This window comes from Narcine bancroftii, chromosome 11, assembly GCF_036971445.1.
Source record: "Narcine bancroftii isolate sNarBan1 chromosome 11, sNarBan1.hap1, whole genome shotgun sequence".
Lineage (NCBI taxonomy): Eukaryota > Metazoa > Chordata > Chondrichthyes > Torpediniformes > Narcinidae > Narcine > Narcine bancroftii.
In genome coordinates, this window is record NC_091479.1 from 105,764,951 (window position 1) to 105,779,488 (window position 14,538).

Here is a 14,538-nt window from a genome sequence, read left to right on the forward strand (position 1 = left end):
CACTGACTGGTTGGATCACAGCCTTGTTTGGGAATTTGAGTACCCAGGAACGCAGTATGCTGCAGTAGGCCACAAACATAGCCAGGTCCATCACAGGCTCAGACCTCCCATCCATTGCTTCAAAAAGGCGACTAACATCATAAAGGACCACTCTGGTCACAACCTCTTCTCACTGCTACTTTTGGGCTGTAAGTACAGAAACCTGAAGATCAGATCCTCTTGGTTCAAGGACAGTTTCTTTCTAAGGGCCTATCAGTCTCTTAAACCTCACTGATCAGGTATCACAAAAGGGCTCTGCACTATTGCTGTCTTTTTCATTCCACAAGGAGAACGGAATATTTATTATTTATTTATATTTTGCATTTATTGTCTCTCTCTAAATCAATTATATATACTATTATAAAGTACCTGTTTGTCTGAAGCAAGAAAGAATTTTGGTGTATATATGACAATAAATTCATTTCTTGCATCTCCCTTCCTCTGCCCCAGGTGTTTGTGGCCTGATTGTACCTCAGGAGGACATGCCGTTCTGTGACAGTGGAATCTGCCCCGATATCATTATGAACCCTCATGGTTACCCTTCCCGAATGACGGTGAGACTTGACTGACTGGCCTAGTCGCTGCCGCCATGACTTATTACAACCATGCCAAATCTCAGTCAACCTAACTCACAAGATTGCAAACCCACGATGAGAGTTTTAGGATGATCCTTTTTTCAAAATCAAACAGATGAAGATTCACTAATTTAATTTAAATGTAGACATACGGCATGTTAACAGGCCCTTTCGACCCACGAACCCATACCGCCAAATTACACCCAATTAACCTACAATCCCTGTACATTTTGAAGGGAGGAAGGAAATTGGAAGCCCCGGGAAAACCCACACAGACACGGGGAGAACGTACCAACTGCTTACAGACAGCACCGGATTTGGATCCCATTCACTGGCGCTGTAATAGCATCACGCTACCCTCTATGCTAACCTTGCCACCCAGTTATAAGATGCCTTGTGCTGCTGAGAACTGGTGAGATCCTAAAGCAGGGGTGCCAAGCTATTGTTTACACAGGTCCATTTATGCCAACTGATTTAAATCAAGAGCAGCCTCTGAGATGGTCCTGGGTTTCAGAGATAACCTGGAGGCCACATTCTTCTGGCTCATTAATTGGCCTTCTCAGTCCTGTGGGCATCACATCTGCTTGACAAAGTGCCAAGATCATTTACACTCTCGGATGCTGTCATTCCTGAATCTGCTTGGAGGGAGCAGCAACTTTCCATCTGTTGCTCCTCCCATTGCTTTCTGGAGGAGCACCTGTCCTGTATGTGACCAGGTGCACCAGCCAATTCCCACAGGGTGGCTGTCCCCAGTCCGAAGCCAGGTGGTAGAACCAGCCTTCCCTCAGTTAGGAAGCTCCAGAATAGACTGGCCTAGAAAGAGTAATCCCTGTCACCTTCACACAGCAGGTCACAAGAACCAGTCAGTGAGGGTTTGAAGGTGAGGTTGAGAATTGGGGGAGCAGTGCTAGGATTCCATGATTGGTTAGTCTGACCAGCTGCCCCTTGCCTCTACAGGTTGGGAAGTTGATCGAGTTGTTGGCGGGGAAAGCTGGTGTCCTGGACGGCAGGTTCCACTACGGCACAGCCTTTGGAGGAAGCAAAGTGAAGGATGTTTGCGAGGATCTGATACATTATGGTTACAACTATCTGGGCAAGGATTATGTCACCTCTGGAATCACTGGGTAGGATACACGAAGGGGGTTAGTCCTGGCACACTTTAACATGGATTTGGGCTGGCGGAGCTGGGGTCGAACAACAGGTTTGAAGGGATAGGGATCGACACTAGGTATTCTTCAGCACAAGGGCCAAATGATTGATATTTTCCAACCTCTAGGATGCTTTCCTTCAATCAGCAGCGGTTCAGTGGAGATTTAATAGAGTTGTTCAAACTTCTGCAACTGAGCAGTTGTTAGTGTGAGCCCTTCAGTAAGGGCACTCGCTCGTGGAAAGGATAAAGAGAGTGTATCACACAGGACGCATGAACTATGGAGAAGTGAAATTCTGGAGTCCAAATGTCGACTGGGGTGGGAACAGGTAAAGGAGTAGAGGGGGAAGGATTTAAGGGTCTTCTCTCTGGTCCAGAAAAACAGATGAATCCAATCCAGTTCTGAAGACTGAGATAGGTCAAATAGAGGAGCTGCAATCTCTACAATTTTGATTGGGTTGTTGAAGGATGTTGCCTCGGTAGATTAGAACCAATGACTGGGATACAAAACAGCAACTTTGAAGTGGATGGTTCAGATACAGTCCACTGTATCTGAAGAGGGGATTTTCCACTGGAGAAACACTGGATATCAAAAGCCAGTGGACCCTGGATGCAAGAAAAATCAAAATAAGATGAAACAGTTGAGTTGAGAATCCAAGTGAGAATCAGGCGAATGTAGAACAGTTGAAAATGGGAAAGGAGGGAGACTGACAGCTAACATCAAAGAAAAATACAAACTGCATCTCGATAAGCAACTGAGAAGAGAATGTGAGATTTGTGATGGAGGGAGAGGACACGGCGTAATGAATTCTGAAGGTAGAGCCATGGTTGGATGATGGGGAATTCTCAGGTTTTGATGGAAAAAGAAAGAGAATTTTAAATTGCCACCAGGGTCAGTGTCCAACCGAACCCTACACACAAGCTCTGATATCTGGTGTATCATTTGCTATCTGGGATCTAAACTTGGGAATTCCCTCTCATCTTTTTCCACTTTGCAGTCTCGCCATTCTGTAGCTCACATACACTGGTTCTTTTCTCCCTGGTAGTGAACCCTTGGAAGCGTACATCTACTTTGGCCCTGTGTATTACCAGAAGCTGAAGCACATGGTCCTCGATAAGATGCATGCACGAGCCCGTGGACCCCGGGCAGTGCTTACCAGGTGAGTAGTCATTTCCCTCCTTGTCATGTTGATGAATTACCTTCCCCGTGATGTAGAATCCCTCCATCTGATGGCCTGCTGATTGGATCATTTGTGTTCTGTGAGAATAAAAAATCCTGGAAGTAAAATAATTGGATTTACTGCCTAAATGGATTGTTTGGGTTCGTGTGAGCCTCCTCTCCTTGCCTGGGTGTTGAGTACTTCGCCTGGTCTGCAGTTTGCTACCATTTCAGAAATCTGAGAATTAAATCTGAGAACATTGTTAAGAAACAAACCAAATGTGAATTGAAGAGGGGATTTTATGTGGTCTAAGTTCATGAAACACAACAGGTTAATGTATCAATGCAGCAAATGCTAAAAGAGACTCATGGAATGTTGGCTTCATTGCATGAGGTACAGGCCTCCAGTGAGGCCACAGTTGAATACTGTGTAGGTTTGGACTCCATAATTGAGGACTGGCATTGGAGGCTTTGCAAGCTTATTGCGTTGTTCCTGGCCTGAAGAGGTATGGCTGGGCTGACACTGCAAGATAGAGGAAGGAGAGATGACTTCAAAGAAGCGCTGAGAGCTGACAGAATGAATGCTGGAAATCAAGTCAGTTTATTGTCACCTGATTGTACAAGTACAACCCAATACAGAACATAGAACACTACAGCACTTCAGCCTACCCATGTATTCCTTTTTTAAAAAAAAGTACTACCTAGCCCGTAACCCTCTATTTTACTTTCGTCCATGAGTCTAAGAGTCTCTTAAATGCCTCAACCACCATACCTGCAAGGCATTCCAGGAATCTACAACTCTGTAAATAAATAAATAACTTCCTTCTGCCATCTCCCCTCAACTTTCCTCCCTTACTTTGTACACGTGTCCTCTGGTGTTTGCTGATCCCACCCTGGGAAACAGGCGCTGGCTGTCCACCCTATATATGCCTTTCATAATCTTGTAGACCTCTATTAAGTCTCCTCTCATCCTTCTATGCTCCAAAGAGAAAGGTCCCAGCTCTGCTAACCTTGCCTAATAAGTCTTTTTTCCAAATCCAGGCAAAATCCTGGTAAATCTCCTCTGCACCCTCTCCATAGCTTCTACATCCTTCCTGTGTTGAGGTGACCAGAACTGAACACAATACTCTGTGGTCGCACCCGAGATTTGTAGTCTACTCCTGAATTCAATCCCCCCTATTAATAAATCCCAGCATCCCATAGGCCTTCTTGACTATCCTATCAACCTGTGAGGTGACCATGAGGGATGTATGGATTTGCACCCTAAAGTCCCTCTGTTCATCCACACTCTTAAGTAACCAACCATTAACCCTTCTGGTTTGCCCTTTTAAAATGCATCACCTTGTACTTATCCAGATTAAACTCCATCTGTTATTTTTCTGCCCAACTCTGCACCCTGTCTATATCCTCTTGTAATCTTTGACAACCTTCAGCTTCATCCACAACTCCTCCAACCTTCGTATCATCCGCAAAATTACTGACCCATCCTTCTGCCTCTTCATCAGGTCATTTATAAAATCACCAATAGCAGGGGTCCCAGAACAGATCCCTGGAGAACTCCACTAGTCTCTGATCTCCAGTCAGAATACTCTCCTTCCACTACTACTCATTGCTTCCTTCCTACAAGCCAATTATTTATTCACACACCCAAGGTTCTATGGATTCCATGCCTCATGACTTTCTGAAAGTGTGTGAAATGCCATGTCGACCACATCTACTACCCGACCTCATCAATTTATTTTGTAACCTCCTCAAAAAACTCAATTAGGCTCATGAGGCACAAACTCCCTTCACAAAGCCATGGTGACTATCTTTGAGTAGATTGTATTTCTCCACATGCTCATAGATCCTATCCTTAAGTATCTTCTCCAATATTTTGTACACCACTGACACAAGACTTGCTGGTCTATAATAAATACAGAAAAGGGAACAAAACTGAAAATACAGTATCACATATGTATATTTTTCAAGATTAAAGCTTCAAACAGTATAAACTAAGCCCCCCCTCCACTGCACTGGGTGAAGACAGAACTTTCACATCCTTAATCGCCACATTGTCCAATGCAGGCATGTTCAATTTCAACCTCACCGTGATCTAGGTCCTTTTCTCTTGTGAATACTGAAGCACGAGGACCTCTCCGACCTCCTCTGCCTCCAGGCACACGTTGCCTTCCTTATTCTTTAGCGACCCGACCTTCATTCTCATCATGCTTCTGTTCTTCACATATACATAGAATGCCCTGGGGTTCTCCTTCATCCTACACGTCAAGGCCTTCTCAAGGCCCATTCAAGTCCTCTGTTAAGCTCCTTCCTGGCTACCAAATACTTCTCATGAGCAGTTCCTGTTTCCTGCTTCCTTTATCAAATGTAAATTTCCTTCTTCCTCTTGACTAGTTGCCTGACCTGTTTCATCAGCCACGGTTCCCTTTTCCTTCCATTTTTTCATTGTCCTAGAGGGACAAACCTATCTTGAACCCAGCACAAGTGGTCCCTAAACTTCCTCCACATTAGTTCTGTGTTTTCTCCATTAAACATCTGTTTCCAATTTATCCTCGCTAGTTCCTGCCTCATCCCTTCATAATTAGCCCTTTCCCCAGTTAAGCACTTTCCCATTTTGACTGTTTATATCCTTTTTTATAGCTATGTTGAAGCAAAGGGAGTTGTGGCCACTCTCACCAAAATGCTTCCCCACTGAGAGGTCCGCCACCTGACCAGGTTCATTCCCGAAAACCAGATCCAGTATGGCCTCTCCTCTAGTCGGCTGGTCTACCTATTGCATTATGAATCTTTCTTGTACACAGCTAACAAATTCAACCCCATCTATTCCTCTTGCATTCAGTTGGTGCCAGTCAATATTAGGGAAGTTGAAATCACCCATAACTACAACCCTGTATTTCCTGCACCTTCCCAAAATCTGCCTGCCCCTATCTGCTCCTTGGTGTCCCGAGGGCCATTTGGTGTCCTATGGGCTATTCCCAGCACAGAGATAGCTATTTCTGACTCCCACCCACACTGACTCAGTGGACACTCCCTTTCTTCAGCCATGATACTTTCCCTGACTAGTAATGCTACTCCCCTCCCCCTTTTCTCCCTTCCATCCTATTCCTTTTAAAGCACCTAAATCTAGGTACCTGTATCAGCCAATCCTGCCCTTCCTCCAGCCAAGTCTCTGAAATGGCCACAACATCACAGTTCCACGTACTGATCCAAGCTCTAAGTTCATCCCCTTTAGTCCTAATACTCCCAGTGTTGAAATAGACACACTTCAACTCCTCTAACTGGCTCCCTTTATATTCTGTCCCCTGCCTGTTCTTCCTCACCAACTCAGAACACACAGCATCATGCTTTTGTCCTTCTAACCTAATCTCTGCCCTCACATTCTGATTCCCACCCCCCTGCAAAACTACTTTAAACCTTCCCCAACAGCTCCAGCAAACCTGCCCACCAGGATATTGGTCCCCCTCCAGTTCAAGTGCAGCCCGCCTTTTTGTACAGGTCAGAGTTTTCCCAGAAGAGATCCCAATGATCCAGAAATCTGAAACTCTGTCCCTGACTCTTCAGCCACACGTTCATCTGCCACAATGTCCTATTCCTACATGCTCTGGTGAGTGGCACAGTCAACAATCCCGAGATCACCACTTTTGTGGTCCTGCTTTTTAACTTATTTCCTAACTTCTCATATTCCCTCTTCAGGACCTCATCTATGTCATGGATCCCCATGTGGACCACAACATCTGGCTGCTCATCCTCCCCCTCCAGAATGCTATGAACTTAATCAGAGAAGTCCCTGACACCTGGGAGGCCACATACCATCCAGGAGCCTCGATCTCATTCACAGAACTGCTATCTGCTCTGCTAATCAATGAGTCCCCAATTACCATCGGTCTCTTCTTCTCCCCCCCCCCCACCCCCCTTCCTTTCTGAGCTGAGGGGCCAGCCTCTGTGCCAGAGATATAATCATCTTGACTTGTCCCTGGTAGATCATCCCCAAAACAGTATCTAAAATAGTAAACTTGTTGAGGGGACAGCCACAGAGGAGCTCTGCACTATCTGCCTCTCCCTATTCCATCTCCTGACAGTCACCAGTTACCTATTTTCTGAATTTTAGGAGCGACTGCCTCCCTGAAACTCCTGTCATTATCTCTGCCTCCCTTAAGGGAGCTGAATAAACCCCCTGAAGAGTTCATCCAACTCCAGCTCTAGTTCCCAGACTCCGTTTGTCAGGAGATGCAGTTAGATACACCTTTTGCAGATTTAGTCATCAGTTACAAACGTGCTATCCCCATATCCTACTACCAGAGCACTAACTACTGTCTCCATTACCTACTCCTAAGTCTTTTAAACTTTTCAAAAACTGTTTAAACATCACTCACCTAGGCTGATGTTCTCCACTCCCCACTCTCAACGGGTTCCTCGCTCCTTTGTCCCTCTTCCTACTCCGATGGTCCCAAGATTGCAACAAAACAACGTACTCCGTTCCTCGGTGCAAAATACCCAGACACACAACTAGACATAACACACATACAGACAAACGATATATTTGCAGGACAAGTATTTCATCTATACAAATAAATATTATTTTGTACATACGAGAGTCTCAGATGGTTAGTGTGAGTAGTTCCTGTGGTAGGGTTGGCTCTTATACTCCTGTATCTCTTCCCCAATGGGAATAGCTGAGAGATACTGTGCGCAGGATGGAAGGGGTCCTCAATGATTTTGCGCGCCCTCTTCAAACAATGATCCCAGTAAACCACATTGATGGGGAGAGGGAGACTCCAGTGATCCTCTCTACCACTCTTACGGTCCTGTGGATTAACCTCTAAACTATTTCTCTACAGTAACTGTACCATACTGTGGTGCACTTGGCCAAGATGTTCTCAATAGAGCTCCTATAGAAGGTTGACACGATGGTGGGCGGTAGCCTTGCCGGCTTCAGTCTTCTCAGGAAGTGCAGTTGCTCTTGCGCCTTCCTGACAAGTGAGGAGATGTTGAGTGTCCCCGATAGGTCACTGGCTAAGTGAACTCCAAGGAACTTGGTGCTCTCCACTCTCTCTTCTATAGAGTTGTTGATGTGTAGTGAAGGATGGGGGATGGTAATGCGTAGTGGAGGGTGGTTCTGTTGGAGGGGCCATCTAGGATGTTATTCCAGGATAACTTCATCCATTTAACAAGGTGTTAAGATGGAAATTCTTCTCTTGAAAGATGTTTAATTTCTGGAATTTCCCTCCCACCACTGCCCCCTCCCCCCGTGAACAGAGGAGGTGGAGTCATCATTATAGGTGTTGAGGAATCTTTAACCAGCAAAGGAATTGGGCTGTAGGGAGAGGGCAGGAAAGTGTTGTGTTTGACTAGCTATTGTCTTACTGAAAGCAGTGCCAGTTTTACATTAACCTCCTGTTTCCAAATTACTGAATGCTGTTGCCTGATGAGTTGTGGCCTTTTCTCTTTAACACTGATGGAATTTGGTTTAATGGTGTTCATGCTCAAGGGGTCAGACAAGGTGAGGGTATGTCACAGTAATGTATAGACTGTCATCGTGCTAAAATTCCAAGACTTTATGCATCACTTTGCATGCCAGACTATGTAACTTTGAAACCTCAGTTGACAATCTCCACAAAACTTGACCCCACAGGCAGCCTACAGAAGGACGATCTCGTGATGGAGGCTTGCGTCTGGGTGAGATGGAAAGGGATTGTTTGATCGGGTATGGGGCCAGCATGATGTTGTTGGAGAGGTTGATGATCTCCAGCGATGCATTTGAGGTGGATGTCTGTGGACTATGTGGACTCCTGGGATATTCTGGCTGGTGAGTAAATGCTCCAATTCCTGACATCAAGGGTTGGTGCAGAGCGGGGACTGAGTGTCAACTGTGAGCAGTACTCCCACTTCTGTCAAGTTTGGCTTCCCTGGGCACGTCAACGTGGGCTTCAGGCCAATACTTGGTGCTCTAACTGCTTCCCTGTGGGTATCAGAGGGCCCCCCGTGGGTGTCAGAGGCCCACCCCCATGGGTGTCTGAGGCCCCCCCGTAGGTGTCTGAGGCCCCCCCGTGGGTGTCAGAGACTCCTTGCCGAAGGAAACAAAGAGCATTCTCCAATACACATCTAATGGCCAGCATCATGAAAGCAAGTCTCAATAATTTGGTTTTTACCTTAGCACAATTTTAGTTTTGAATGTTCAAACCAAGCTTAACTGTGATCTAGTTGAGGTTGGTGAACACGGGTCATGTATGAAGGGGATGAGCTGGTTTATGTCATGGGCAGTTAAACTTTGGATGTGGAAAGTGACAAACCCAGTGGAAATGATGTCATTGGTGGAGTTCTGGCTCCCCATTTTTAGAGATTTTTTGGAAGGGATGTGGGTGGTCTTACTGATGGAGGCTGAGTTCTGGTTCAGGTTCGGACAGTTACAAAGGAGAGAGATGGAATTAGAAGCAGAGGTGCCACAGATGTTGGACAGAAATTTTTTGTAGGTCAGTCAGCATCTGAGGAAAGTGTTTCAGGGAAACAGACTTCCTCCACTTTGTGGTATGGTGGGGTTTTGGTTCCAGGTGTTTCAAACATCTGGCCGCCAGGTCTGAATGTTGACTAGTCATTCTTAGTGGAGGGCCAGAGAGAGTGTCTTGCAGAAGGGATATGTGGAGATGTGTACAGTAGTGGTCAGGGATTGGGATGTGTGGAGATGTGTACGGTAGTGGTCAGGGTTTGGGATGTGTGGAGGTGTGTACGGTAGTGGTCAGGGATTGGGATGTGTGGAGATGTGTACGGTAGTGGTTTGGGATGTGTGGAGGTGTGTACAGTAGTGGTTTGGGATGTGCGGAGGTGTGTATGGAAGTAGTCAGGGTCTGGGATGTGTGGAGATGTGTATAGTAGTGGTCAGGGTTTGGGATGTGTGGAGATGTGTATGGTAGTGATCAGGGTTTGGGATGTGTGGAGATGTGTACGGTAGTGGTCAGGGATTGGGATGTGTGGAGATGTGTACGGTAGTGGTCAGGGTTTGGGATGTGTGGAGATGTGTACAATAGTAATCAGGGATTGGGATTGTGGAGATGTGTATGGTAGTGGTCAGGGTTTGGGACGTGTGTGAGGTGGGTGGAGGCAGATTCTGATCTCTGATGAAAGGAAAGGGAGTAAAATGGTGCAGGAAGTGGCAGGGACTGAGAGGAGCAGGATGCTGGCTTCACTTTTTGATGGGGTAAGGCAGTGTTTGAAGGGTCCCGTTGTTGACTGTGGGAAGGGAAGGCCTGGGAAGATGTGAGAGGACACCCTGGTGAGAGATGGGAGGGGAGGTGGGGCTGAGGAAATCCTGAACTTCCCACAACTGGTGACACCTGAGTACATGATTCAGTGAGAAGGGCCCAGGTGAGTGAGATTGGGGGTTTGTGGTCAAAGCTTCAGGAGGTTTGGAAGGGAGGGAGGAACTTGGGATTCCCTTGGACACACTGATGCTGTGGGAGGGGGCAGGAACCTGATTGCACATTGAGAGAGGGAAGGTCCGTGAAGGTGATCATGATTTTATAGGTGGGATCACCTGAAAGGAAAAGGGGCAAATGGTGCAGGAAGTGAGGGAATGAGAAACAGGCTGCTTGATGGGGTCCTGTGGTTGAACATTGAAAGGGGATGGCAGAGTCAGCTTGGTTTAACCCGCCCCTGTAGACAAAGCCTCTAGTTATGGGAGCTGGTCACTTCTCCAACTGCAGGTGTTAACCAGTCAGAGGAACGGGGAAGATATGAAAGCACTTTCGCTTCAAAGAGACTACAGCGGGAGCATCAGATGCAGTAGACGAGCCTTGCAGATTCACAAGTGAAGTGGTGAATAAGGTGGCAGCACACACTGAGGGAGCTGAAAGCAAAGTGAGGGGACCTTCACAGGGGTGAAGCATTGAAGAGCAGAGCAGGGTCAATCCCCTGTGCTTGGCCTGTAACTACTGTTGTGTCCAGCTGGGTGGAGTGAAGATTTAAAAGTGGCTCCAGAGACAAGATGGGACAACTGGGGATGGATGAACTGTGTGGAGTTATGACAATCTGGAGATTTTCTCAAGGTGTACTGGATGATGAAGGTTTAGATACACCAGCGAGGTCTTATGGTGGACAGAAAGGACAATTTACACAGGGAATGGTAATGACCTGCATATCTGCTCCCCAGGGTGCCAGTCTCAGAGGCGATCCATCAAAGGGCCACAAGGATGAAGCAGAGGAAAGGGACTGAGAACATTTCTCCTCCGAGAGCTGGCGGGGAATCTATGAGATGAATGGACTCCTGTGGGGAGCAGAGAGAACTGTTAACTTCAGCTAGGGTGGGGGTTAGGATGGGGCAATCAGGTGGTCAGCAGTTGAGTGGAGACAGGTTAGAAGAGCAGGTCTTCATGCCACCAGCATGAGGGGAGGTGGCAAGAGATGCATGTCTGGGATTGGTGTAGTTTACGGGGGGAGGGGATGGAGCAGTAGGTGGAGTTCCAGGAAAGAGTGCAGGGATGATCAGTATTTCAGTAGTGTGAGTGAAGAATGCCTTGTCTTTCTAGGTGCCATTATTGCAAGTCTTCGTGCCATGTCTCGTCACTGCGTATCCCCTACGCCTGTAAGCTACTGTTCCAAGAACTTCAGTCCATGAATATTGTCCCCAGGCTGAAGCTGGCCAGGTACAACGAGTGATACCAGGCCTGGCAGTGGGGCTGCAGTGGTGAAAGTGAATCCTTGGCCTGACTGATTTATGCACCCTCTTCAGCTCAGCGTGAAGAGGGCAGAGAATCATTTGTTGGTGATTGATGAGCTGTTACAATGCAGGAGTATCAGCTCTCACTGCTTGAGAAAGTTCTGGCCAGCTAACTAGTGCCGAGCGAGCAAAGTTTATACAGAACCTGTGTCTGTTCATTAATGTTAGTTTCTCTGTCAGACAATTAAGTATTTCACATCACTGTATCTGGGAGCAACTAATCTGCTGAGGCTGGTTCACACGAGAAGTGGGTGATTTAATGTAATTTCTATGTTGATGGGAGTTGAATGTGAAGGTGTGTTGTTACCTTTTTTCTGCGTGCCATGAATATATAATTAAAACAAACTTATTTTTCAAATAAAGATAGTCTTTGAACTGAATAAAATTCCAGCCATGGAATAACGGAATCTGTCACCAGTTTGCTGCACGTGTGACTCCCGTGCCGCTGGGGTGGAAAGCCCTCTCCTTGGGGAGTGGGTTCAGGAGCCCACTGTATTTCCCCCTGCCCCCCCAACTAGGAGCGCGGTGGCATGATGTGAAGCAGAAGATTCACACCACATCCTCGATCTGGAAATCTTTCTAGCACCTGGCCCGCTTCCCCAGGAAGGGCCGAGGAAAGTGGTGATTGTCTCGTGTGGTTCAGGGAATTTCAGGGAGCCCAGAACCACTCCAGTCCTTCGTCTGATGTATCTGATCTTTATCTGGAGGTTGGAGACGAGATTCTGCTGGGGTTGGGGCTGGGAGCCATATTGCGGTGTTAGAGTTGGTTAAAGCTCATTATTATTGATTATGTAGTTACATAATCCTACAACACGGAAACTGGTCTTTCACCTACTATCTGCACCAACTATCAACCACCCATTTCCACTAATCCCCTCATGTTATTATCCCATAAATCCTTCCCACCCCCCCCCCCCATCCCCCAGATTCTACCCTTCACCTGCACATCAGAACTAACTCACCATTGACCCGCAGATCTTTGGGAGGATGGAGGAAACCGGAGCTCCTGAGGAAACCCACATGGTCACAAGTGAAGCATGCAAACTCCTCACAGACAGTGCCCATAGTCAGGACTGAACTCAGGTCCCTGGTGCTGTGAGACAGTGACTCTGCCTGCTGCACCGCACTTTTGTGCAGCCCTGTTGATGATGTGCCGTGTTGAAAGAAGGACCACCCAGGTTCTGGATTTGAGTGAGGTTGACCAAGCAGGACACGGGGATTGTCCATGTAACCTCCAGAAAGCTGTTCGTGGGTGAGCCCACCATGAGGCAGAAGCTAGACAAAAACCAAATGCTCATCGGTACCCCCCATGAGAACTGATGCTGCAGAGGACAGGCGCAGAGAACTGACCAGGTGAGGGATGCCACAAACCTCACAGAGAAGGTACATGGAGAGGCAGAAACTGGATCTGAAGATGGGGAAGGTGTAAACTTCAAAAAAAGTGTGAAGCAGCACTGGCCAGGATATCGAAACCACCGCCACCAAAATGATTGCAAGATTAGTCATTCAGTGCAGCACAGGACTCTGAAATATTTTTAGTGGAGATTACTTAGTGGAGTCATAATAAATGTAGAACTGTCTCAGATTTCAGATTTATTGTCAGAATGCATACACGACATCACGTACCTCCCTGAGATTCTTTTTCCTGCAGTCGAGGCAGAATGACTACTTATTGGCAGTGCAAAAACAACTGTACACAACATAATAGATAAATAAATGTAAACAAACTGACTACAATACAGAGAGGAAACAAAATCAATAAAGTGCATGAGTCCGAGTCCTTAAACGAGTCCCTGATTGAGTTTGTCGTTGAGGAGTCTGATGATGGAGGGGGAGCAGCTGTTCCTGAACCTGGTGGGGTGAGTCTTGTGGCACCAATACCTCTTTCCTGATGGCAGCAGTGAGAACAGAGCGTGTGTTTGATGATTGCTGCTGCTCTCCGACAGCAGCAATCCCTGTAGATGTTCTCATTGGTGGGGAAGGTTTTGCCTGTGATGTCCTGGGCTGCGTCCACTACTTTTTGCAAGGTTTTACGTACAGGGGTATTGGTGTCCACATACCAGACTGTAATGCAGCTGGTCAGCACACTTTCCACCACACATCTCTAGAAATTTGACACTCTTCTTGGCACCGGTATGATTGACGCCTCTTTGATACAGGCGGTACCGCACCCTGCCAGAGATGTTGAAAAGATCTGTGAATACATTGGACAAGTATCACAACCTCAGCACAGGTTTTTAATACTCAGCCACGTACTCCGTCTGGTCAGGATGCTTTCCTCAGATTTTCTCTCCTGAAGGTGCCTGTATGTCATCCTTGGGTATAGAGAGGAGAGGATCTCCAGAGAACATGGTGGTGTTTCCTTATTCTTGTGATCGAATTAGGCACAGAAGCCATTGCATTCATCTGGGAGTGAGGCTTTGCTGTCTCCTGCACCAGATTTGAGTTAGTAGCAGGTTATGTCATTTAGGCCCTGCCACAGCTGTTGGGAATCCTTTGTTGTTTCCACTTTCACCTGGGAGATGGCTTTCTGTAGTCATACCTGCTCCTTCTGTTGTGATCTTGATCTCCGGACTTGGCCTGTGATCTGGCTCTCAGCAGGTTCCGGATTTCTTTGTTCTGCCAGGGCTTCTGATCCGGCAAAACCCTGAACGTTTGGTGGGGGACACACTCATCTACAGCTGTTTTGATAAAGTATGTGACAGCCTCAGTGTAATCATTCAGATTCTCAGCTAAGTCCAATCACTGACTCGAGGAAGACCTGTTCTTCAGCCTCTTGTGAGCACCTTCTAGCTGTCCGGATCTCCGGAGCCTCTCTTTTTAGGCTCTGTATAAAGACAGAAGGAGCATAGCCAGGTGATCTAACTGGCCAAAATGTGATCTCAGGAAAGAAAAGTCGGCCTTCCTT

The 14,538-nt window shown here is 46.9% G+C and overlaps 1 protein-coding gene across 3 annotated transcripts in view; it reads left to right on the forward strand.

Moving 5' to 3' along the window:
• Positions 1-11,992, forward strand: part of polr3b (polymerase (RNA) III (DNA directed) polypeptide B) — a 91,047-nt gene extending 79,055 nt beyond the window's left edge. For 2 of the 3 annotated variants that reach the window (XM_069904490.1, XM_069904491.1), the window contains 5 exons: positions 490-593; positions 1,572-1,738; positions 2,808-2,921; positions 8,553-8,726; positions 11,440-11,992. In XM_069904490.1, coding sequence (XP_069760591.1) covers positions 490-593; positions 1,572-1,738; positions 2,808-2,921; positions 8,553-8,726; positions 11,440-11,569 — 689 coding nt within the window. In that variant the 3' untranslated portion in view covers positions 11,570-11,992. Of the gene's footprint in view, positions 1-489; positions 594-1,571; positions 1,739-2,807; positions 2,922-8,552; positions 8,727-11,439 lie in introns of those variants that run through there. The other variant, XR_011346844.1, reaches the window with a different exon arrangement.
• The last annotated feature ends 2,546 nt before the right edge of the window (positions 11,993-14,538 follow it).